General features: G+C 46.8%; 1 protein-coding gene across 1 annotated transcript in view; it reads left to right on the top strand.

Annotated features, from left to right (window-relative positions):
- LOC143935836 (NXPE family member 4-like) overlaps positions 1-27,155 on the top strand; it is a 190,060-nt gene that overhangs the window by 133,185 nt on the left and 29,720 nt on the right. The window contains exons 3-4 of the mRNA XM_077459955.1: positions 10,045-10,148; positions 24,730-25,433. Coding sequence (XP_077316081.1) covers positions 10,059-10,148; positions 24,730-25,433 — 794 coding nt within the window. The 5' untranslated portion in view covers positions 10,045-10,058. The remainder of the gene's footprint in view (positions 1-10,044; positions 10,149-24,729; positions 25,434-27,155) is intronic.

The following is a 27,155-nucleotide window of genomic DNA, read 5'->3' on the forward strand; positions in this document are numbered from 1 at the left end:
GGGGCTCCTATACCAGAACATAAGAATTTTAATTGCTGTTTCCCTTTGCGTGACACACTTAGAGGATTTAAAGGTAGAGGCCCAGATCTTATCCCATGTCTGTAGGGTGATAGGTTTATCCAACAACTGAGACCATTTACTCATATACAGATGTGTAAGTTCATTTAAGGGGGATGACTCATGGAGCATTCGGTGGATAGAGGAGATTAGATGTAATTGATGGGGTCCCTGAGCGCAAAGGTGTTCAAAGGCCGTGGGGTTATCAAGGGTTAAAGTCGGAGATTTGGAGCTGAAGAGGTGTCTAACTTGTAGATAGAAGTAAAATGACTGCTTGGGGATATCATATTTTTCCACGTAGGGTCTCCAAAGCATAAAGCCTTCGCGAAATGGGGTGCACCAAATTTCTAAGTTGGAAGGGGGGGTCCAGCCACGCGAAAGTCCTACCCAAGGACAATCTATCGGGGATAATTGGGTTAAACAACACATTCGTGAGGGGGGGGCAGGGTGAGGAAAGGGAGTATTTTTTTTGCACTTTTGCCATATGTCCAGGGTAAAGGACATTGGGGCCGTACATTGACGCCTAAGGTTAGGGTGCAGAGGGGATGGAGCGCCCCAGATCAAGGAGCATGGGTGAACCGGATATAGGACCCCCTTCTCAATAGCAGCCCACTGACTCGTGGTGTTAAGAGAGGACCAAGTGGTAATAATTCTTAAATGGGTAGCATGATAATATTTCACGATATCCGGAGCCCCCAAACCTCCTCGAGCTTGAGGCCCAAATACCCCTGAACTGGCTAGGCGGTGGGATCTGTCAGCCCATATAAATTTAAAAAAATGTCTTTGGAGAAGTTTAGGCTGTGGGATTGGAATGGCAACTGGCAGTGTCTCAAAATGATAGAGCAGTCTAGGCAAGACTGACATTTTAAGGACGTTGATCCTGCCCAAGAGGGACAGAGGGTATTTGGACCAGGACAGTAGGGAACTATTTATGTCTTGGAATAGGGGAGGAAAGTTTGCATGGAACAAGTGGGAATATGAAGGGGTCAAAAGAACACCCAGGTATTTGAGTGAGTCATTACACCATCTATAAGTATAAGTTTCTTTAAGCCTAGAGAGTTGTGTAGTGGGAATGTGTATGGGTAGAGCTTCAGTCTTTGAGGTATTCACTTTGTAACCAGAGATACTACCAAAGGATGAGAGTAGTTTGTGCAGTGAGGGGAGGGAGACCAATGGCTTGGTAATAGTTAGCAAGATGTCGTCCGCGAAGAGTGATAATTTATACTCCCCCTGTCACATCACCACCCCACGGATATCTGGATGAGAACGTATGGACTCGGCTAGGGGTTTAAGGCATAAAATAAATAACAATGGTGATAAAGGACACCCCTGCCGAGTTCCATTCATCAAGGGGAAGCGAGGCGACATGAAGGACGACATCTACAACTGAGCAGTAACAGTTGAGTATAAAGCCTCTAGTGCTTTTAAAAAGGGGCCAGTAAAACCATAAACTTTGAGCGTGGCGAACATATAAGGCCAGCTAAGCCTATCAAAGGCCTTCTGTGCGTCTAAACTAAGTATCAGAGCTGATTTATTGGTCCTATCCAGAAGATCCACCAAATTGATTTTGCGGCGGGTGTTATCTCCGGCGTGTCTGCCAGGGACAAACACCACCTGGTCTCTGTGAATAAGTTTTGGAGCAAGAACTGACAGTCTAGAAGCAAGGATTTTCGTAAATATCTTGTAATCCGAATTTAGAAGGGCTATAGGCTTGTAATTGTCTGGGATGGAGGGGTCCTTACCCGGCTTGGGAATTACTGAGATGAAGGAGTGTGAAAAATGGGGGTGGGGAGGGGTGCCCTCTAGTAGAGATTCGAATAAAGTGAGAATGTGTGATCCCAAAATATCCAGGTAGGTTTTATAGTAAAAATAGGGGAGGCCATCAGGGCCAGGCGATTAATGCGAAGGGAGCTACCGTATTATAGCCGAGAGCTCGTCCGCCGTTACTGTTTTATTTAGGGCCTCTAAGTCAGTTGTCTAGAGCTTGGGAAGTTTCAGGTTGGAGAAAAAGGACTTAAATTTCTCTTGTGTAAAATGGAAGTGGTTTTCTGGGGATAGACAGTTATAAAGTTTGTGGTAAAATTTGCGAGAAACTCAGGGAAGGAATTGAATGTGCGTGGTCGTAGTTTGTTAACTAACATTTTATGGGGTTTATTGGAAAATTCGTAAAATTTCTGCTTCATCCAGAGCATCGATTTAGCTGCCTGGTCGAGTTTTTAATCTGTTCCCTGAGCAGTGTGACTCTCCGCAGTCTCTCCACCGTGGGGGAGCCCAAAAGCCTCCGCTCCGCCGAGAGAAGAGCAGAAGTTAGAGATTGAATAAATTTGGTTCTGTCTCTCTTCAGTCTAGAGCTCTCAGCAATGCAAGCACCCCTAAAAATGGCCTTGTGAGCTTCCCACAGGGTGGAAAAATCTGAGACCGACCCTTTGTTTAGTTGGAAAAATTCTGCAAGGCTTTGCGCACGGACAGAGCGGGAGCTTTAAGATTTTAAGAGATGATTATTAAGTCGCCAGTGGCAAGATCTGGGGAAGGCCTGAGTGAGCAGGAGATCTAGGGCGATGGGGGCATGATCAGACCAGGTAATCGGCATCACCTCAGAGTCAACCACGTGTGAGATGAGATGAGCAGATATAAAGAAGTGATCGAGCCGTGAGTACATTTTGTGAGCTGGAGAATAGAAGGTGAATTGCTGAGCTGTGGGGTGTTTAATCCTCCATGAGTCGAAAAGTTGGTGGGATCTTATAAGCTGACGGAAGGAGGTAGCTTGAGAGGCAAGCTTCTTGGAGGGCATTGAAGAGAACAGTGTTTGTCTATCTCTAGTGGGGGACATAACCAAATTAAAGTCCCCGCCGACTATCATAAAGGGCTGTGATGGATAGTGGGAGGAGTCAAATCATTAAAGAAATCAATCTGACCAACATTAGGGGCATATAGGTTGACGAGGGTCAGAGAGGTGTTAAAGTATTGGCAGTCAAGGATTAGGTATCTACCATGGGGGTCTGCATGGGAGTTTTTAACCTTAATGGGGCATGACTTACTGATCAAAATCGCAACACCCGCCTTGCCTGTGGGGTCAGAGGCCAGGAAGGAGGTGGGGAAGTGTTTGGAGGCAAACTTAAGGGAGCCATCTGCTTTAAAATGTGTTTCTTGCAACATAATCATGTCCGCACCGGAAGACCTGAATTCCTTCAGGGCCAACCAGCGCTTACGTATAGAGCCTAAGCCCTTTACATTATGACAAGAGCTTTAAAGCCTTAAGGGCGGTCTAGGTAGGTAAGCATATGTAAGTGCCTGAAGGTTGCAGTACAGCTGAAAATAAGTATCAATGAACCAGAACTCTAATCGGTAGAAGGTGACATTAGCGTCAGTTATGCCTAGGCAATGGGGAAAGATTAGATTTACCCAGAGCCAGGATAACCTGAGGCCATACCAGCATATGCAGTGCATAAGTAAACAATGAAACTGATCTATAGGAATGGACACAGTAGGGCAAAAAACATTAAAAAGAAACATTAACAAAAGCGTCAGAAAAAGAAAAAAGAAAACAAAATCAACAAAAAAAAAACAGAACATCTTGAGAGCCTGAGGGTAATGTACCTCAGGGGACCCATGGTATTAACCCAGGCCAAGAGGGTCGTGGCCGGACAATCACCGGAGGTGGCCGTACGTAAAGGTGGGAGGGCCATCTACTCTCCTTATGAACTCAGAAATTAACAAAGTGCATTAACAACATATAGTCTTTTGTAAGAACGGAACCCCATGGGATGGGGAAAACTAGTCCCAGCTTTAACATTCAAGACAGAGGACAAACTTGATATAATCGTTTCAACAGGGTCTTTTACTTTCAATTCACAGAGGGAAAAGAAAAGATGAGGGAGTATGAGCAGCATACATAACTGAACCATGTGGGATCTGGCGGGGGAAGTCAGGGGGGTTGCTTGGAGAACCGTGGGCGTTGAGGTGTGGAGAGATACCTCCTGGATTTGCTCCTCATGGGTGTCCAGATGCGGCTTGGAGTATTGGGAAGTGGGCAATTCTGGGCTTCAGCTGAATGCATGTCCTCCTCAGGAAGGGGGGGGAGCCCGAGGCTCTTTAGAAAGGATTCGCTCTCCGGAAGATCAAGGAGAGTGTACTGAGCTCCATTTGTTGACACCAGCAAACGGAAGGGAAATCCCCAATAGTATGGGACCTTGTGATGTTGCAAGTAGGAGGTGATCGGCCGAAGGTTCCTGCGTTTAGCCAGGGTGATGGGAGAAAGGTCACTAAAAATCTGCAACTTCACCCCTTTGTAGACAATTTGAGGTTTGTTGCGCGTGGATTGGATCAGTGCCTCTTTTCTTTCAAAGAAATGGAACCGGACAATAACATCTCTGGGTCTAGCTCCTGCAGGAGGTTTGGGGGCCAGAGAGCGGTGGGGTCTATCAAGGTGCCAATCTTTGTCCACGACCCTGGGGGCCAGGGTATTAAAGAGGCCTAGGAGATAAGCACGTAAATCAGGATCTCCCACAATCTCCGGGATACCTCTAAAGCGCAGATTCTGGTGTCTCTCTCTATATTCCAGGTCTTCCTGTTGCAGCTGTAATTGAGAAACTGAGAGGCGCAGATTGTGGTTGTCCTCCTCGACGGCCTGAACATAGCTAACCATCTCATCAAATTTGTTTTCGAGTGTGTCTGTGCGCTCCCCAAGCTGGTTAATTTCCTTTCTCAGTTCCACCGCAAGTTTATTTACCTCGGCCGAGACATTAGTTGTGATCTGTTGGAGCAGGAGATGTAATTTGGCATCCATTTTGGCGTCCAATATAGCAGGTGTAAGGATCCCCTGCGGGGGTGGCGGTCCCAAGTCGGAGGCTTAGGGGACAGTAGCTGGGGGGATGCCAGAGCCCTCCATTCCCAGAGGCGAGTCCATATTGGAGAAAGGGTCCGGAGGGGAATGGGAGGGTGGAGGCTGAGATCTGGTAACAAAGCCATCCATAATAGGCCCTGTCTGCTGTTCAGGGATGTGTTTGTAATATTCCTGTTGCTGACCAATTTTTCCCATGGGGTGCTTTGGTACTGTAATGAAGAGGAATGCTTACCCCCGGAGCTTTTAGTAGCTAGTGTGTCGTTGTGGGGGTCATGGGGAGCAGATAGGCCCTTTAACTCATTTAAAAATCATGTTGATTAAAGGTGGTGAAGCTCATATCGATAACTGATGGTGAATACAAATGATTTCAGGAGAATCCACTCCCCCCTCACACTAGCAGGCTGTGGTATTAGTAACTGTAAGGTGCTGGGTGTAGCAAGATGGCCGCCTACATCCAGAGTAGGCCGAAGCCAGGGCCTTGCCTAGAAAGAGCTGCAGCCAGATGATACCAGGCTCAGTATCAGGGGGGATTGTCCGGGCCTGCTTAGGATACACTCAGGATTCAGCCCCCCTATAGCACAGAGAGGCAGCGCCCGTCCGGTGGGGGGAGATTGGGAGGGGGATCCAGGAACAACCCCTGAGGGGACTCACCGAGCTGGGGAGAGTCCGTGTAGGGGATCGCCAGGCGGCTCCCGTTTGCGAGGGCCCAGCGACTGGGCGATTCCTCCCCGGATGTCCCTCCACCGCTGTTGGATCGGCTCTCGGCCGGCTCCGTAGGCGAGTGCGATGCTCCTGGAGGCCTAGTAGGCCGCAAGATGGCGGCCAGCCAATTGAGTCTGCAACGGGCCAAATCGTGCGGCCTGTGGACAGCGGGACTCGGCCAAAACCGTATGGGGCTGTAGAGGGAAGCCAGGTGGACAGGATGCGCTGCTTTGGGGGAAGCAAAAGCGATCCACAGCGGAGGATGGCTGTGGATTCCAATACGACCGGCGGAGCACAGGCAGAGAGCGTCCTTCCTCAGTTACCGCCGGCCACGCCCCCCTTTAATCTAGCTCTTGATTCCCTACTTGATGTGTCCAGGATTGCCTTCAAATTGTTATATGCAGCTTTGAGAAGAATGAAAAAAACATCTCTATTCTTACCAATTGATAGATTTAAGACCAAGATTATTCCTACTTTTCCGTACCTCACAACACATAATCTTGGATAGATTATATTTTGATAGAGCAACAGGCTCCCTCCCTGCTAGAATCTTCTTCCATTGGCTCTTTCTCCATCATACCATGCCCCTATACACTTTATATTGAGTATTGACCCGTGTTGTGGAAAATTTTATGAAGATGTATTGGATGTATTTTAATATGTATTGTCATAAAAGTCCCCCAGTTTAAAGTCCCCCAGACTTTAAAGTCTAAAGAGCTGACTGGGGCAGACTGACACTGGTTGAGATCCGTTAGTTAGTGGTAAACTTCCTGGGATTGGAAAGAGGTGTTTGCAGAGTGGGGGTATGTCCGCCAGTGAAAGGGCCCTTGTGCATTGCAAAGACGATCATCTGAGGGGATATGTTCACTCTGCAGAGATCTGTTATGGGCAGATGTACGCTCATTGTCTCTGATGTGTCTGATCAGCACATGTCGGGATTAGCAGCGTTATCTGTGGATAACCTTTCATCCACAGGGAAGGTAGCATAATGCAGGTATACATTGTTCTCTGGAACAATGTATATTAAGGATTTCTATCAGCGGAATTGTAGTCATCATTCATTGGTTATTGTATAAATTAATTTGTCCTGTGTCATATTTTTATTTGGTCATTCACATCCTGTGTTGCTCCTGTGAGGTCACAAGCTTTGTAGGAGGCGTTTCGCTGTTGGAGGCAAACCCTCCAGGGTGTGGCTTCCTATTGATATGTAAATAAAAGTAGATGCTCAGGTCAGAGAGCTCAGACATGCTGATTGATTGGAGAACGTAAGGGTGCTGGTGATGTCTCTTTAACGGGGAACCAGAGGGGCCTGGCTGAGAAGCAGCCAGGCTGAGATGAGGATGTAGGAATACTGGTGATGTCTGAATACTTGGATGAGTGAGTTGATAGCTAAGGTAAAGTATTATATCATTAAAGTGGAAGTAAACCCATCAATTTAAACAGTTAAAAAAAAAGGCATGCCGGGAATGCTAACTGTACATTGGCTGTGCTCTCAGCCAAACTATCAAACCATCCAATGGCTGGTGTCATAACGAATCACATGTGCAGCACCATAGCAGTTGAAGATTAAACAGAGGCAAAGATGGCAGCTTCCTTGGCTGAAAACGATAGGGGAGTTCACTTCCACCTTAAGACGGAAATATTATTATTAGAAACCGGAAATTTGGCTGTGTTCTCTGTGTACAGCCAAATTTCGCTGACACCCGTAGATATCAAAACATTGGAACTGGCAATTAAATGAATCACTAATTCAAGACTCTACATTTACAAACACTTTGGAAGGTATTATTTGGGCGTATCCTGCCTCCTTTATAAGCAGACATATTACCACCTTTCACGCTGTTAAATACATTTTCAAGACAACTTCTCTTTCTCCTTATCCTAGGCTGCTCCTGCTGATTCTCAATTCAAATTTATTACCACATAGTTCTACTGACTCAGCATTTTGCAATCTCTATGCCAAAGGGATATTTCGACGATGTCATCTTTCATTGCAAAACAAACCTATATCCATGGAAAGTATACAAGCCATGTTTAGTTCAGAGTTGGATTTTTTCCGTTTTTATCAAGTAGGGTCCTGCTTGCGAGCCCTTTCACCGGAATTTCAAATTGTTCAGTCTCTAACATCATTTTAGAATATTTACAATAAAGCAGTGGCGGTTTGACATGCCCTATCACAATCCTATTACTTGCTGATAGCCAAAGACCATCAACGGGACACTGTCTGCCCTCCGCTATTTTTTATCACTCTGGGCCTTCCTTTCAGGGTGATTCCTGATCATGTGGTTATTTTATCAGCCGTGATGTAGTGATCACATTGAAGCTGGAGGTTCATACAATCAAAAAGAGCTTTCAACCTACAGATATCACTGCACAAACTGTAGTAAAAAAGGAAAATACATATGTACAGTTAAAACATATATGGGAACTGCTTTTCTGTATACATAAAGGCCTGGGTCAACAAGCTCTTATTTGATTAAATTGGTTTTGTATTCCCAACCAAGTTCATGGGAATGCAAAACCCACTTGAATCCTTTCACATGCAGGACAGAAGGTGATCGACTGTAACGATACTGTAAGCATAGGCATGTGCCGGGTGTGCCTGAGCACACCCTAATCACCCCGTGCTGTCTCCAGAGATTTGGCCCAAAATACTGCATCCAAGAGAGTGTGTGGCCCGTGCTGCCTGTGAAACAGTTTCACAGGCAACAGATCGTGAGAATTTCCAGAGCTGTTCAGTGTATGAAACTGTCAGATAAGGACACTGCATGCAGGGAGAGACACCAGCTGTCAAAACTCAGTGGTGATGTGGGGGGTGGGCAGGACCGAACAGCCATCAAACACCAGCCAATGGGATGGGGTCTGGGTGGGCAGCTACATTTATGTGGCCGGCCCCTTCTCTGAAGCAGCTCAGACATTGGCTGGTGTTTATAGCGCTTGGTCCCGCCCACCCCCAACATCGTGTCTGAGTTGTAAGTCATCAAAACTCAACCGCGATGTTGGGGGTTGGCGGGACCAAGTGCCAATACCAGCCAATGATTGTGCTGCTTCAGAGAGGGGGCAGAGCCATATAAATGTAGCGGCACACCCAGGCACATTCTATTGGCTGGTGTTTGGTAACTGTTCAGTCCCGCCCACCTCCTGAATGTGAAACTCCCCCTCTCCCCTATCTGTGCCACTCAATGCTGCCTATCAGTGCCCATAAGTGTTGCTCATCAGTGCTGCCAGTCAGTGTCCCTCAGTGCTGCATATCAGTGCCCATCAGTGCTGCCTATTAGTGCCAATCAGTGCTGACAATTAGTGCCAATCAGTGCTGCCTATCAGTGCCACCTATCAGTGCCAATCAGTGCTGCCAGTCAATGCCCATCAGTGCAGCCTATCAGTGCCAGTGTCCATCAGTGCTGCCAATCAGTGCTGAGAATAAAAGCCAATCAGTGCCCATAAGTGTTACCAATCAGAGCCCTTCAATGATGCATATCAGTGCCCATCAGTGCTGCCTATCAGTGCCAATCAGTGCTGACAATCAGTGCCACCCATCGGTGTCACCTATCAATGCCAATCAGTGCTGCCTATCAGTGCCACCTATAAGTGCCCATCAACGCAGCCAATCAGTGCTGCCTACCAGTGCTGCCTTAGCAGGGATGGTGGAAACCCCTCTACACATAATTGCAATACAAATTACCTTCAAGTGCAACAACTTTTTAGTTGGGAGGTTTACACCATTATAGCACTTTGGAATTTTTATTTTTTAGAGTGTTACACTTAATTGTATATGTTTTAGTTGTGGTTATAATGTGAATTATTGCACTTGAAGTTAATTTCCCACCACCCCTGCTAAGCTCATGTCTTTATGGATCTTGCTTTGTGCACTGGTGCAAAGTCATGTTGGATCAGGAAGGGGCCATCCCCAAACTGTTCCCACAAAGTTGGGAGCATGAAATTGTCCAAAATGTCTTGGTATGCTGACGCCTTAAGAGTTCCCTTCACTGGAACTAAGGGCCAAGCCCAACCCCCAAAAAACAACCCCACATCATAATCCCCCCTACTCCAAATTATTTGGACCATGGACAAAGCAAGGTCCATAAAGACATGGATGAGCGAGTTTGGGGTGGAGGAACTTGACTTACCTGCACAGAGTCCTGACCTCAACTCGATAGAACACCTTTGGAATGAATTTGAGTGGAGACTGCGAGCCAGGCCTTCCCGTCCAACATCAGTGTCTGACCTCACAAATGCCCTTCTGGAAGAATGGTCAAACATTCCCATAGACACAGTCCTAAACATTGTGGACAGCCTTTCCAGAAGAGTTGAAGCTTTTATAGCTGCAAAGGGTGGGCCAACTCAATATTGAACCCTATGGACTAAGACTGAGATGGCATTCTATTTTATTGTAACAAGATAGCACAGAATAACAGAAGTAACCTATTTTTTTTTCATTTCAGTTTATGAAGTTGTGATGGCCACTACATGGAACCAAAGGTTTTTTCTGACTGTTGCATTCTTTACTATCTTGCTGATAAGTTTTACAGTGCATTACTCCACAAAGGTAAGTACTAATCACTCAGATTGTTAAAGTACATCTAAAGGCTCCTGAATGAAAGTCTAAACAGGTCCCACATGCACAAAGATATATAGTATACCATATCCGTACCCTTGTTACCCCATATATACCATATTGACAGCGCTAGAACAAAAAAAAAGAAATAATCAAAAACAAATAAAAAAAAATGTAATATATCTATGTGCACCAAAATAATGACATATATAGAGGATAATAACTCTATGTTTAGAAAGAGTCACTAGCAAGTGTCCATAATATTTCCAGACATATAAATCTCAATTTTCAAATGAGCTATCACACTTCGGAAAAATTCAGAAGAGAAGATCCATCTCCAAGAAAGAGAACACCAGTGTGCGAAGAGTCTGACGGCCGGTGACACCCCTTATGGTAATTCACTCACCAGAACCCAAAGGGTTAACAGGCACTTCACTGCGACTGTGAAAGCAATCCCACTAGTGTCCCTCTGGAGAATAATCACACCACCATAGGTTCCTCACTCTCGGGTTCCCTGATCTCTCATCGATAAAAGTTCACTTGATTCTCATTGACAGCACCAGATCCACCTATTTTGGCCACTTGCTTCCATAAAACTGAACTCTGTTGGATCTTTATTCCGTGAAGATCCTCTCTCTGGTGTAATGAGTTCTAGCCATGTGCTGGGTAATTTTTGCAGACAAAATAATAGGCGTAAGGCTGGCTGTGATTGGCCAAGACTCTTGATCAGTGTGAGATACAATCTCACACTGATCAAGAGTCTTGGCCAATCACAGCCAGCCTTACGCCTATTATTTTGTCTGCAAAAATTACCCAGCACATGGCTAGAACTCATTACACCAGAGAGAGGATCTTCACGGAATAAAGATCCAACAGAGTTCAGTTTTATGGAAGCAAGTGGCCAAAATAGGTGGATCTGGTGCTGTCAATGAGAATCAAGTGAACTTTTATCGATGAGAGATCAGGGAACCCGAGAGTGAGGAACCTATGGTGGTGTGATTATTCTCCAGAGGGACACTAGTGGGATTGCTTTCACAGTCGCAGTGAAGTGCCTGTTAACCCTTTGGGTTCTGGTGAGTGAATTACCATAAGGGGTGTCACCGGCCGTCAGACTCTTCGCACACTGGTGTTCTCTTTCTTGGAGATGGATCTTCTCTTCTGAATTTTTCCGAAGTGTGATAGCTCATTTGAAAATTGAGATTTATATGTCTGGAAATATTATGGACACTTGCTAGTGACTCTTTCTAAACATAGAGTTATTATCCTCTATATACCGTATATACTCGAGTATAGGCCGACCCGAATATAAGCCGAGGCCCCCAATTTACCCCCAAAAAACTGGAAAACTTATTGACTCGTGTATAAGCCGAGGGTGAGACATGGCTGTCCATCCCTGTGTGTCCGTCCATCCATCCCTGTGTGTGTGTCCATCCATCCATCCATCCATCCATCCCTGTGTGTGTGTCCGTCCATCCATCCCTGTGTGTGTATCCATCCATCCATCCATCCCTGTGTGTGTGTGTGTGTGTGTGTGTGTGTGTGTGTGTGTGTGTGTGTGTATTCATCCATCCATCCATCCCTGTGTGTGTGTGTGTGTGTGTGTGTATCCATCCATCCATCCATCCATCCCTGTGTGTGTGTGTGTGTGTGTGTGTATCCATCCATCCATCCATCCATCCCTGTGTGTGTGTGTGTGTGTGTGTGTGTGTGTGTGTGTGTGTGTGTGTCCGTGCAGCCTTGTGTGTGTGTCCAGCCTACCTGTGTCCCAAGCCTCCGTCCCGAGCCGCCTCCGTCCCGAGCCGCCGTCGTCCCGAGCCTCCTCTGTCCCGTGCCTCCTCTGTCCCGTGCCTCCTCTGTCCCGTGCCTCCTCCGTCCCGTGCCTCCTCCGTCCCGTGTCGTGCCGATGGATCGCCGCTCTTCTCGGCGGCCATTCTACAATTCAAAAGCCGCGCCTCCGTCCTCCGCCTGTGATAGGCGGAACACTCAATTTCCCAGCAGCCTGTGTTCCGCCTATCACGGACATCCTCTCATACTCGTCCGTAGTATGAGAATGAACGGATGTCCGTGATAGGCGGAACACTGACTGCTGGGAAATTCAGTGTTCCGCCTATCACAGGCGGAGGCGGAGAAGGAGGCGCGGCTTTTGAATTTTAATGTCCGCCGTCTGTCTGCTCGATACGCTGATCGAGCATTCAGACAGCGGTGACTCGAGTATAAGCCGAGGGGGCACTTTCAGCCTCAAAAAGAGGCTGAAAATCTCGGCTTATACTCGAGTATATACGGTATGTCATTATTTTGGTGCACATATATATATTACATTTTTTTTTATTTGTTTTTGATTATTTCTTTTTTTTTGTTCTAGCGCTGTCAATATGGTATATATGGGGTAACAAGGGTACGGATATGGTATACTATATATCTTTGTGATTTGTCTTTTTGTATGATAGCAGCTTGTTAGGGTGCATTTTGACTCACTTCGTAGGGCGCTGGGATCAGTGGTTGACACTCTCAATACTTTGTGTTTTGTGTGTTCATTCCAGTGATACTAGTACAGGTCCCACATGCAGTTTCTATATAAAACTTACAAGCCTCATAAAGGCTTTCCTTCACCTTCCCTGACTGAGCCTAATGCCCCGTACACACGATCGGAAATTCCGTTATCAAAAGTCCGATGAGAGCTTTTGGTCGGAAAATGCGATCGTGTGTATGCTCCATCTGACTTTTGCTGGCGGAATTTCTGCCAGCAAAAGTTTAAGAGCAGGTTCTCAATTTTTTGGTCGGAAAAAACTCAGATTGGAGATTCAGATCATCTGTACAAATTTTGACACACAAAATTCCTACGCATGCTCGGAAACAATTCAACAGTATTTGTAGTTGCTGACTTTTATTTTTTTCATGGGGAGACTGAACCTCCTCTTTAACGCAGAGGTCTAGAATTTTTTTTCTTGGCATTTCCCTTCTTGCAGGGGCGGACTGACAACTGATGGGGCCCCCAGGCAACAGGAGATTATGGGGCCCCCAGGCAATCAGAGATTATGGGGCCACACAGTATACACAAACACACACACACACACAGAGTATGAAATCACACAGGTTACACATACATGTACACACAGTATACACAGATATGTTTCTATTGGCTGAGAAGGTACTGGAGCGGTGGGGCAGCTATAATCTCGGGATTTTTAGACCAAAAGGATGTCGGCAAGGGACATTTCAGATGGCAGATCTAAAAAAAAACACTGATTTTTACATACTGTCCCTGGTTTTACTGAGGCTGGCAACCCTGATGGGGCCCCCTAGTGGCCCGGGGCCCTCGGGCAGTGCCCGAGTTGCTGAATAGTCAGTCCGCCCTTGCCTTCTTGTTTTTTTTTTTGCCTTATCACTTACCTTCCCCTAGGGCCCAGCCTCTCCAGAGTTACATCCCTAGCTGAGCCTTGAAGAACTCTGTTTTGCTTTGAACGGCCTCACCTTGTGCATACGTATAATGTATGTGGTTTGACTGTTCCAGAAAAAGTCAGAAATTAGGTGTATCAAGGCTCAAGTGATGTTTCTGAAAGAGATACATTTCTGCTTGAATAAAATCCCTATTTTGCATTTCTCTAGATTTCCCTTTGCATATCACACACTTCCCCGAATTCGAAATCCAAAGGTGTTTCTATCCTCATTTCGAGCCCTGGAAGGGAGACGGATGTTGTTTCGGACAATGAGGGGCGCTGTTTGATTGTGAAGGGGACTATACTAACTTGAGCATAAAATCACTCTGGCCAACCTATACCTTCCAAATGTTAAACAAATTATCTTCCTAGAAAGATTCCTAGAATTTAGGCTGCATTCACACCTGAGCGTAGCGTGTTTGAACGTTTTTACCGGCGTTTTGTCGCGCGACAACGAGCGTTTTGTCACACTACAATGCGCGACAACGAGCGTTTTGTCACACTACAACGCGCGACAACGAGCGTTTTTTAACTTCGGCGTTTTTTTTTCAGCCAATAGGAAAAATAGTTTTCATCTGCTTATTTTTTCTTGAGCAGATACAGCGTCAAAACACCCGTAGAAACGCTCGTTGTCGCGCTAAACGCTTGAATCGAGCGTTTCCATTAGTTTCTATGGGAATGAAAACGCCCAAATCAGCCCAATTTGCGCGTCAAAAAAGGGTCCGGAACTTGTTTGAGCTTCAGGCGTAGGGCTTCAGGCGACATGGAGTGGAGATGTGAACCATCTCCATTGAGAATAATGGATTTTTTCCCCTCCAGCGTTTTGTAGCTTCAGGCGTAGGGCTACAAAACGTTCAGGTGTGAACGGGCTGTTATAGCTCAGCAGAGAGAGAACATTCTATTATATTATTGGAGGTGATTTTAATCTAGCTCTTGATTCCCTACTTGATGTGTCCAGGATTGCCTTCCATTTGTCATATGCAGCTTTGAGAAGAATGAAAAAACGTCTCTATTCTTACCAATTGATAGATTCATGATGAACTACATATCCTCAAGACCGAGATTATTCCTACTTTTCTGTACCTCACAACACATAAACTTGGCTAGATTATATTTTGATAGGCCAACAGGCTCCCTCCCTGCTAGCAGATAGAATCTTCTTCTATTGGCTCTTTCTCCATCATGCCATGCCCCTATACACTTTATATTGAGTATTAGTGATGGACGAACTTCCGACGGGACGTTTCGCGAACGCGAAATGCGAACGGACCCAAACGTTCGCGAAACCGAACGTTCGCCGCGGGCCCCATTGACTTCAATGGGAGGCGAACTTTGCAAACCTTCATGTCGAATTTGCGGCCACGTGGTAATTATTAGGGGGTAAAACGTAGTCCCACCATCTGGACAATGACATAATACATGTATGAGGTGAATTTGGGATCGATAACTACAAGCATTTTTATTTTATTTGGGAAATTGTTCTAACAATTCAGGACTATGGAGCTAATGAAGGCAATGGAGGAGAGGGAAGGTCAGGGACCAGGGTAGGCAAAGAAGAGGGTGCAGGAGATGATCACCAGCAGCGTGACATACCGGAATGACACATGCACCGTGATAGAGGCATCTGACAGCAGCACCGTAATACAGAGCACTGACAGCAGCACCGTGACATACAGCGCTGACAGCAGCACCGTGACATACAGCGCTGACAGCAGCACCGTGACATACAGCGCTGACAGCAGCACCGTGACATACAGCGCTGACAGCAGCACCGTGACATACAGCGCTGACAGCAGCACCGTGACATACAGCGCTGACAGCAGCACCGTGACATACAGCGCTGACAGCAGCACCGTGACATACAGCGCTGACAGCAGCACCGTGACATACAGCGCTGACAGCAGCACCGTGACATACAGCGCTGACAGCAGCACCGTGACATACAGCGCTGACAGCAGCACCGTGACATACAGCACTGACAGCAGCACCGTAAGCAGCCCCAGGAGGAAGTCAGCACAGCACAGGGATGGTGTGATCCCCTCATAATAAGAACCCCCAGGAGGAAGTCAGCACAGCACAGGGATAGTGTGATCCCTTCATAATAAGAACCCCCAGGAGGAAGTCAGCACAGCACAGGGATATCATAAGCAGCCCCAGTAGAAATATGACACCGCTCAACCTCTTCAAAGAGGAGGGTAGGGGCATATAGTACGGTGTGCTTTTTTGGGTCAAGGAAGTGAGCAGACTGTACGTCAGTCCCTATACCGCTGAAGGACTGCTGCAGTATAGGGCAGCGGTCAGCAGTGGTGCACGTCAACCCTATCTATTGTGGACCTATAGCGGTCCTTACAGAACAGCAGACTGTACCGCACTCAAGCCTATGTACCGTAGCACCCTATACCAAGTTACCAGTCCTTATAAGAACTTTTGTGGACCAAGCAGGTTGTGTATTAGTGTTTAGCAGACTGTACGTCAGTCCCTATACCGCTGAAGGACTGCTGCAGTATAGGGCAGCGGTCAGCAGTGGTGCACGTCAACCCTATCTATTGTGGACCGATAGCGGTCCTTACAGAACAGCAGACTGTACCGCACTCAAGCCTATGTACCGTAGCACCCTATACCAAGTTACCAGTCCTTATAAGAACTTTTGTGGAACAAGCAGGTTGTGTGTTAGTGATTAGCAGACTGTACGTCAGTCCCTATACCGCTGAAGGACTGCTGCAGTATAGGTGAGCGGTCAGCAGTGGTGCACGTCAACCCTATCTATTGTGGACCTATAGCGGTCCTTACAGAACAGCAGACTGTACCGCACTCAAGCCTATGTACCGTAGCACCCTATACCAAGTTACCAGTCCTTATAAGAACTTTTGTGGACCAAGCAGGTTGTGTATTAGTGTTTAGCAGACTGTACGTCAGTCCCTATACCGCTGAAGGACTGCTGCAGTATAGGGCAGCGGTCAGCAGTGGTGCACGTCAACCCTATCTATTGTGGACCGATAGCGGTCCTTACAGAACAGCAGACTGTACCGCACTCAAGCCTATGTACCGTAGCACCCTATACCAAGTTACCAGTCCTTATAAGAACTTTTGTGGACCAAGCAGGTTGTGTATTAGTGTTTAGCAGACTGTACGTCAGTCCCTATACCGCTGAAGGACTGCTGCAGTATAGGGCAGCGGTCAGCAGTGGTGCACGTCAACCCTATCTATTGTGGACCGATAGCGGTCCTTACAGAACAGCAGACTGTACCGCACTCAAGCCTATGTACCGTAGCACCCTATACCAAGTTACCAGTCCTTATAAGAACTTTTGTGGAACAAGCAGGTTGTGTGTTAGTGATTAGCAGACTGTACGTCAGTCCCTATACCGCTGAAGGACTGCTGCAGTATAGGTGAGCGGTCAGCAGTGGTGCACGTCAACCCTATCTATTGTGGACCGATAGCGGTCCTTACAGAACAGCAGACTGTACCGCACTCAAGCCTATGTACCGTAGCACCCTATACCAAGTTACCAGTCCTTATAAGAACTTTTGTGGACCAAGCAGGTTGTGTGTTAGTGTTTAGCAGACTGTACGTCAGTCCCTATACCGCTGAAGGACTGCTGCAGTATAGGGCAGCGGTCAGCAGTGGTGCACGTCAACCCTATCTATTGTGGACCGATAGCGGTCCTTACAGAACAGCAGACTGTACCGCACTCAAGCCTATGTACCGTAGCACCCTATACCAAGTTACCAGTCCTTATAAGAACTTTTGTGGAACAAGCAGGTTGTGTGTTAGTGATTAGCAGACTGTACGTCAGTCCCTATACCGCTGAAGGACTGCTGCAGTATAGGTGAGCGGTCAGCAGTGGTGCACGTCAACCCTATCTATTGTGGACCGATAGCGGTCCTTACAGAACAGCAGACTGTACCGCACTCAAGCCTATGTACCGTAGCACCCTATACCAAGTTACCAGTCCTTATAAGAACTTTTGTGGACCAAGCAGGTTGTGTGTTAGTGTTTAGCAGACTGTACGTCAGTCCCTATACCGCTGAAGGACTGCTGCAGTATAGGGCAGCGGTCAGCAGTGGTGCACGTCAACCCTATCTATTGTGGACCGATAGCGGTCCTTACAGAACAGCAGACTGTACCGCACTCAAGCCTATGTACCGTAGCACCCTATACCAAGTTACCAGTCCTTATAAGAACTTTTGTGGACCAAGCAGGTTGTGTATTAGTGTTTAGCAGACTGTACGTCAGTCCCTATACCGCTGAAGGACTGCTGCAGTATAGGGCAGCGGTCAGCAGTGGTGCACGTCAACCCTATCTATTGTGGACCGATAGCGGTCCTTACAGAACAGCAGACTGTACCGCACTCAAGCCTATGTACCGTAGCACCCTATACCAAGTTACCAGTCCTTATAAGAACTTTTGTGGAACAAGCAGGTTGTGTGTTAGTGATTAGCAGACTGTACGTCAGTCCCTATACCGCTGAAGGACTGCTGCAGTATAGGGCAGCGGTCAGCAGTGGTGCACGTCAACCCTATCTATTGTGGACCGATAGCGGTCCTTACAGAACAGCAGACTGTACCGCACTCAAGCCTATGTACCGTAGCACCCTATACCAAGTTACCAGTCCTTATAAGAACTTTTGTGGAACAAGTGAGTTGTGAATGTTTAGCAGACTGCAGCAGAAGGGCAGCAGTCAAGTATAATATCCTTTCTATATTTGGAAGAAAGAATATTATACATGTACAAGCCTATTACTGTACCACTGATACCAGTCCTGAAAAGAACCTTTGTGGAACTAATAATAACAGCAAGTCTTTAAAATTACCCTCACTGCCTGACAACACTGCTTCCTTCCTGTCCCTATACAAATTGGCAAAAAAAGAGAACGATTAGTGGTTACTGGAACAGCTCTTTTGTGGACCTTGATAGTAACAGCTAATGATGATGATGATGATGATGATGATGAAAGACTAATCTGGCTGTCCCTGTAGCATACACCGTCCTTTCCCTTTCTCTAAACTAACAAAAGACACTCAGGCTGCTGCAAGAATCAGCAGCACAGCAAACCTATCAACACCTAACACCTATACCAGTCCTGAAAAGAACTTTTGTGTACCAAATAGCTAGTGGTTTATCTCTCCCTACTCCACACAGGAACCTGTCCCTATCGTAACAGAAGAAAGAATGTAAAATGGCCACCGGATCGGGTGTATTTATAGGTTAGGGGGAATGTCCAAGTGTCCATGTGCTGTCATGTCTCAATTGGCTGTCCTGTATCACATGATAAACGTGTCACCAAAGGTTAAAGTTCTTGTATACATTAAACACGTAAGTCCGCCGCGGCGAACGACGGAAAAAGGCGTTCGAACGTGCGGACCGCGAATGTCGGAAATTCGCCGCGAAACGACCGCCGGGCGAAACGTTCGTCCATCACTATTGAGTATTGACCCATTAATACCAAAACATTGGAACTGACAATTAAATGAATCACTAATTCAAGATTCTACATTTACATACAATTTGGAAGGTATTATTTGGGCATATCCTGCCTCCTCTATAAGACATTACGACCCACACTCTTGTTGGGGCCACCTTTCATGCTTCTGTTTTTTTTTTTAGGAAAGATCAGGGTTTAAAATCCCACAACATGACTAATGCATTCCAGATATCATTCCTTCCAACTTTACCGCCTCCCCGCCCCTTTATTTTAACATTCTATTAACCTTTACCTTAAAATAACTAGGCGACACAAGAGTATTTGGAGTGTAACTGGCCTTAGCAGCCTTTTATTAACCAATATCTTTTAACCAATATAAAATTAACCTCATTAACATATGTACAATTTTTTTTCCCAACAGTAGTTTTCTCCCAGTCGAATGGTCTTTGACGGCACCCGATTTTTTACCTTTCCACTTAAACACTTTTCCACCAGTACACTGCGGGACCAACTTTACCATAACGGGCCTCCGGCCGTTTATCAGCCTGGAGACAACCCCCTTTCCCGCAGTGCAACCATTTCCGTATGCCAGCCTACCCTTCCGCTGGGATACACCAGAAAGGGGGCACATACCACCTATGAACCCCCCCACCATTCCATCACATCAGTTCACTTGCCACCATCAAAGACCAAAAGACCCTGCTGCAACAATGCTATGACGACCCGATCTCCCGAAACCTGCAAAGAGAAAAACACAACAGAACACAGAAAACAACACCAAACCCTAAACAATGGGAGGGTGGGTGGGAAACTTCCTTTCTCTGCTGGTCTCCCCCTCTCTGCTCCCATTCTTGGCCACGCCTCCCTATTTATCTAGCTCCTCCTTCCATCCCAACACTGCCCCTGCTTGCTCTCCTCCTCCACTAGCTCTGCTCCACTTAACCCCTTCTCACTCACTGTCCCCATTCCTCATGCCAGGCCCTCCATTAGTACCTGCTCTCCTATTCTGGGCCTCTCTGTTCTGACTACATTACTCCTGTCTCTTTGGCCCCCGAATCCTCTCAAAACCTCTTCTTTGTCACAAGATGTCCTCAGCCTTTCTGTTTGAATGAGACCCAGAAGAATGAGGACATACAGTGGGTGCTGGGTGCCATGGACCCACCTCCTGGGAAGACATCCTGCATACAGAAAGTATCACTGAGATCATTACATTGGCACACAACCAAGAAAAGATAAGAAAAGGAAGACAACCAGTGGCAGCTGGTGGTCAACATTTTAGGGGGCACAAAACAGACCTGGCCTTTTCACTAGCACCCCCCCCCCCCCCCCAAGACAGGCTCTTGCACTACATAGTAGATGGCAGATCTATAGGAGATTGCACAGACTGTATTGTGTATGGTCTGATGAAAAAGGGGATTGGACAGTATATGATCAGCTTTAGGACAATACCAAGAAATAAACTGCTTTCATATTGGAAAGTGGATGGATGGCCAGGCTATACAAAACCAGCAGTGAAGAGTGGGCAGGAATGGATGGACAGGTAAGGGAGTAGGTGGGTGGCTGGATGGATAGGTGGGTGAGTGGATGGATGGATGGATGGATGGATGGATGGATAGGTGGGTGGATGGGATGGATTGGTGGATTGGGTGGGTGGATGGGATGGATAGGTGGATGGATAGATAGGTGGATGGATGTGTGGGTGGATGGATGCAGTGAGGAAGGAGATATTTAATGATCAGGAGATAGTAGATCTGCCTGTCTGTGTTCTGATCCAACACATATCAGTGTACAGTGAAGGAAGCTTGTCTGGATGGATGGGGTTGATGAATGCAGTGGATGGATGGATGCGGTGGATGGATGGAATGGGTGGATGGATGGATGCGGTGGATGGATGGATGCGGTGGATGGATGCGGTGGGTGGATAGGATGGATGGATGCGATGGATGGATGAGATGGATGGATGGATGCGATGGATGGATGGGATGGATGCGGTGGATGGGTGTGGTGGGTGGATGGATGGATGGATGCGGTGGATGGATGCGGTTAATTGATAGGTGGGATGGATGGGATGGATGGATGTGGTGGATGGATGATGGGGTGGATGGATAGATGGGGTGGATGGATGCAGTGAGGATGGAGATATTTAATGATCAGGAGATGGTAGATGTGCCTGTCTGCGTTCTGATCCAACACATATCAGTGTACAGTGAAGGAAGCTTGTCTGGATGGATGGATGGATGGATGGATGGATGGCTGGGGCTGATGGAAGAATGAATGGGATGAATGTAGTGGATGGATGGATGGATGCGGTGGATAGGTGGGGTGGATGGATGGATGCGTGGATGGGGTGGGTGGATGGATGGACGCGGTGGATCGGTGGGGTGGATAGATGGATGGATGGATGGGGTGGGTGGATGGATGGATGTGGTGGATGGGTGGGGTGGGTGGATGGATGTATACGGTGGATGGGGTGGGTGGTTGAATGGATGGGTGCTGTGGATGGATGGATGTAGTGGATGGATGCGGTGGATGGGTGGGGTGGATGGATGGATGGATGCGGTGGATGGGGTGGGTGGATGGATAGATGGATGGATGCGGTGGATGGATGGATGAGTGGGGTGGATGGATGGATGGATGGGGTGGGTGGATGGGTGGATGGATGCAGCGAGAAAGGAGATATTTAATGATCAGGGGATGGTAGATCTGCCTTTCAGTGTTCTGATCCAATACAGATCAGTGTACAGTGAAGGACGCTTGTCTTCCCCTCCTCCTGTCCTCCCAGCACAATGTCACCATGCCACCCAGTATGATCAGATCCCTCCTGCCAGGGAGAAGCTCTGGTCTCTGCTCTCAGACTGGGTGTAAATGTAGCTGGCTAAGATGAGAGGAGAGTAGAGGACAGCCTGAACAACTAGCATAACATCTAGCATTATCCACTGTGCCAGGCTGCCCCTCCCCCTACCTGTCACACATTTAACACTAGCGGCCCCATACACATGTACTATCCTGGGAATTTGCTAAAAGCGTCTCTCTCAACCCTTCACTGCACTCCCCCCTCCTCCTCCCCAGATCCACTACACAGGCAGCTGCTGCGGGTCTGAGAGCACAACACAAGTTGCTAAACCACTTCAGCCCCAGAAGATTTTACCCCCTTCCTTACCAGAGCACTTTTTGCAATTCGGGACTGCGTCACTTTAACTGACAATTGCGCGGTCATGCGACGTTGCACCCAAACAAAACATTACGTCAATGACATTACGTCATTTTTTTCCCACAAATAGTGCTTTCTTTTGGTGGCATTTTATCACCTCTGCGGTTTTTATTTTTTGCGCTATAAACAAGAAGAGCGACAATTTTGAAAAAAAAAACACAATATTTTTTACGTTTTGTTATAATAAATATCCCAATCTAGAAAAAAAAAAATTTTTTTCCTCAGTTTAGGCCGATACGTATTCTTCTACATATTTTTGTTAAAAAAAAAAAAGAAAATCGCAATAAGCCTATATTGATTGGTTTGCACAAAAGTTATAGCGTCTACAAAATAGGGGATAGATTTTTATTTTTTTTTACTAGTAATGGCGGCAATCTGCGAATTTTTTTTCGTGACAGTGACATTGTGACGGACATATCGGACACTTTTGACACATTTTTGGGACCATTCACATTTACACAGCGATTGGTGCTATAAAATTGCACTGACTACTGTGTAAATGTGACTGGCAGGGAAGGGGTTAACACTAGGGGGCGCTGCAGGGGTTAATTATGTTCCCTGGGAGTGATTCTAACTGTGGGGGGAGGGGACTCACAAGGGGAAGAGACTGATCGGTGTTCCTCTGTACTTGGAACACACCATCGGTCTCCTCTGACAGGACGTGGATCTGTGTGTTTACACACACAGATCCACAGACCAGCTCTGTTTCCGGGCAATCGTGGACATCGCAGCCACCAGGCGCGCACACCGGGTCCCGAGCGATGTCGTGGGAGCGTGTGCGCACCGGTGGCGCACTGGCGCGGTCCCTTAGATGGCCGGGAATGGGAGGACATCATATGACGCCCACCCAGGATGGGAGATCCCATCTGCGGGCATCATATTACTATGGGCGGGTAGGGAAGTGGTTAATCTTACCTGCTAGCAGCTTAAGCCAACTTCTCTGCTCATGTTCAGACAGGCCAGGATGAGTCATTCAGAAAACCGGACGTGACTGACTGGTCTGATAAAAGCACCGCCCTACGCCCTATGGACCAGCCAATCACTAACCACCAATAGGACACATAATGCCAGAGTGGTAGTGCGGCAACCACAGAATTTTGCGCTCCATGGGTAGTCTAAAAGCCAGCCGTTAGATTTACTTGCCTGCAATCACATGATAGCAATGATGTAATTCTTTCAATAGCATCTCTGTGTCCAGCGCCCCTCCCCTCCACCCCCCCTGCACACACTTAAAGGGACATGTTCTCCCTATGGACGGGCCGCCACTGAAGACACTCCAGGAGAATTTGGAAAGATTTAAGTATAAAAATAAATATTTTATAAAATAGTGTGGGGCAACCTTTATGGGGGTCACTGGGAGGGAGAGCCTGGAGTTGGAGCCCGTAAAGTGGTAGAAAATACTGAAGGTATTTTTTTACTTCACGCATTCAGGTCCGAATTTGCTTGAATTCAGACCTGAAACAGAGCCAAAGATGTACAGGACCCTTCTTCTGTGCGCTCCACAGCCACCGCGGAGGTGTGTGAACCGACTCCATTGTGAGCCAGTCAGTCTCCTCTCATGCGAACTGGATGCAGGGAAATCCACATCCAATTTGCATAAGTGTGAACCCAGCCCTAGTATGTAGCTCCCCCCCTATATACATAGCTGAGTCCAATCCCGATTCAGCAGTGTGCACAAGAGCTGCTGCTGTCCAGGCTCTCTGCCTCCTCATTGGTTGAGGTGTAGCAGTAGGGGCCATTGGCTTCCACCGCTGTCAATCACGGTCAGTGAGGATGGACCTATGGGCGGAGTTGAGTCTTGTTGTGTGTATCTTATGGACACAAGAATAGGGCTCAGGAGCTTGCTATGGGGGCACTCACAAGGGGGAGGAGCCCAGTGTGCCAGAGGAGGACCCAAGAAAAGCAGGATCGGGCTGCTCTGTGCAAACTCATTAAGGTATTAGGTAAGTATTATGCCCTGTACACACGGTCGTACATTCCGATCACAAAATCCATCGGAATTTTTCCCAAAACTCGTGTTGCATACACACGGTCGGACAAAGTTGTCGGAAAATCCGATCGTTCGGAACGAGGTGACGTACGTTGCGTACGACGGGAGTACATAAAGGCTAGTAGCCAGTAGCTTTGGTCTCGTAATTTTATCGGAGTATGCGTGGCACTTTGTCCGTCGTAATTCTCTATAAATGATCAGAAAAAGTCAGATCGTATTTTGTTGTGGGAAAATTTTAGATCCAGCTCTCAAACTTTTTCCGTTGGAATTTCCAACGGAAAAAGTCCGATAGAGCCCACACACAAGCGTAATCCGATCGGACCTTTTCCATCGGAATTTCCGACCGTGTGTACAGGGCATAACTTTTTTTTTTTTTAATGGAGCCTTTAATATTACTTCAAGTTTCCAATTGTTAAATCTCCCTTGCCTACCTCATTCCAGCATATCATTTCTTCAAAACCTTGAGCTCCTTTAACTTATTTATAACAGTATTTATTTATTTATTCCAGAGCTCAGATGCAGTCATTCATTCCAGAAATCCCACTGTAAACTATGAGGAAAACACAGCCAACTTTTCTTTAGAGGATGAAATTCAATTTTCTCTCATCTTCAAAAACATTTCTGTCTGGATTCCTTCCATCATGTTCATCCACAAAGACAACACAACCAGTGCTAAGAATAGTAGAGCCACCATACTGAACCCAAGAAAAAAGTATTGTGTTGGAGAGACAATAATTGTCCAAATTGAGATGTTTGACCATTTGGGTAACAGGAAAACATATGGAGGAGACTTCATAAGAGCTAGGATCTTTTCTCCAGATCTTAAAGCTGCGGCTTCTGGAAGAATTGAAGATTTTAACAATGGAACATACCATGCCTATTTCACTTTATTTTGGGAAGGAAATGTTTTCTTTTCATTGGTCCTCTACCATCCAAGTGAGGCTGTTTCGGCATTGTGGAGAGCGAGGAATCAGGGCTATGGCCTCATTTACTTCATGGGGACTTTTACAAATGGAACTCATGAAGTAAAGTCTGAATGTGGATTCCAACTGAATACAACAAAGGAAATATGTGAATATAGAAAGGAAGAATATAATGAGATATTTTACTGCACTAAACCAGAATCTTTCCATTGTGGGTCATTATTATACCTCCAGTCTTTCAACAGGAATCTCTCCTTTCTAAGCATCCTTGAAAAATCTCTCTTTGAAAGGTTGGAACATATGAAATGGAAAATATCTTAAATTCCATCAATAAAAACAGGAAATCAATAAAATATATTTTTTTTGTTGGACAGAAGGGAAATGGACAGTGTTCTAATGGCATTCAGTGACATAAAATGAAAATAACATTTTAGGCAGGATTACTCAACATTTTACACAACTTTGCCCAGGGAATTTAGAGCTGAACTCCAGATATACACTAAATTTATATATGAAATAAATATATAGGAGCTTTTTTTTTGTGAAAAGCCCTTGGCGTGTGAAACATACCCAAAAACTCCACCCAGTGGCAAAAAAAGTGCACACACATAGACCCCTTTCACACCACACCGCCCTTTGCGTTGGCGGTAAAACGCCGCTATTTTTAGCTGCGTTTTACCGCCGGATTTGTGGCTGATTCGCGGCACATTTTGGCCGATGGCGGGGCGCTTTTACCCCCGCTAGCAGCCGCGAAAGGGTTAAAACCGCCAGCAATATGCCGCAATAACGGCGTTTTGCCGGCGGCATTACAGCGCTGCCCCATTGATTTCATTGGGGAACAGCGGTGGAGGAGCAGTAAACACACCGCTCCTTCACCGCTCCAAAGAAGCTGCTGGCAGGACTTTTTTCTGACATCCTGCCAGTGCACCGCTGTAGTGTGAAAGCCCTCGGGGCTTTCACACTACACACAATGGTGCAGCTTCTTTAGGGCGGATTGCAGGCGCTATTTCTAACGCTATAGCGCCTGCAAAACGCCCTGGTGTGAAAGGGGTGTTAAAGAGTGACACAAAACGTGCAACGGGTGTTACACGGTTCTCCCTAGGAAGGACCTTTCCCCTTATCCGCCAGGGCATTAGGCTCCATATGGGGACTGAGGTACTTCACTGGGGCCATCTGGCAAAAACCAGATGGACCCCCTTTCTCTGGAATGTCTGCTGAAACAGCCCCCCCCCCCAGTACTTGGCGGGGCTCCCCCGAAAGGAGACGCCATGAGAGAGTACGAACCAAGCCAGAAGGCCATATCCACCTCTTTCCAAGACTTTCAGGGTAGGCCCGAGGACCCACACCCTACTAATCACACTGTGACAAACATGTAATAATCAAACAAAAAAATTAAAAAAAAGTGACAACACAAGGGGTTAATAAGTAAAAAGTGGGGAGAAGGAAGTGGAAGAAGTGAAAGTGACCATTGTGCAATACAATGGCTGGCCCTTTGGCCAGGAATAAAAAATTCCTTTGGTCCTAGCCAAAAGGCTCATCCCTAGAGGCAGGTGTGAAAAAAGTGTGTATGGTGAAGTGACCATGGTGCCATAAATCAAAGTGACCCTCACTCACAGTTATTCTATGGCACCCCTGAACTGCCACTTCAGGGGCATATTAACCACAGACTGTTCTCCCAACCCTGACCAACAGCCTAGTCAGCACAGCCCCCAGGAAGGCCCGGAGTTCCGAGAGCTTAGGGAGAGCCCTTGACCCGAAGGCTCAACTATCGCTCCCGTCACTCCTACCTAATTACATTCGGGAAACACTAACCCCCCCGGTGCTTTAGGGGAGCCAGCGTTCTCTCCCAAAAAACTGACCGCAGCTAGGACTACTCTAATCTAGGCCAGAAGGCCAGGGACCCGACCCTCTGGCCAGACCTGATACAGCACCCATTCTCACCAGTAGCACCCTTCCAGACAGCTCAGACGCAACCATTGATCGCCCCCCAGTACTGTTGGGCAGTTCTATGT

This window comes from Lithobates pipiens, unplaced genomic scaffold, assembly GCF_037356315.1.
Source record: "Lithobates pipiens isolate NorthernLeopardFrog02 unplaced genomic scaffold, aLitPip1_a1.2 Scaffold_28, whole genome shotgun sequence".
NCBI classification, from domain to species: domain Eukaryota; kingdom Metazoa; phylum Chordata; class Amphibia; order Anura; family Ranidae; genus Lithobates; species Lithobates pipiens.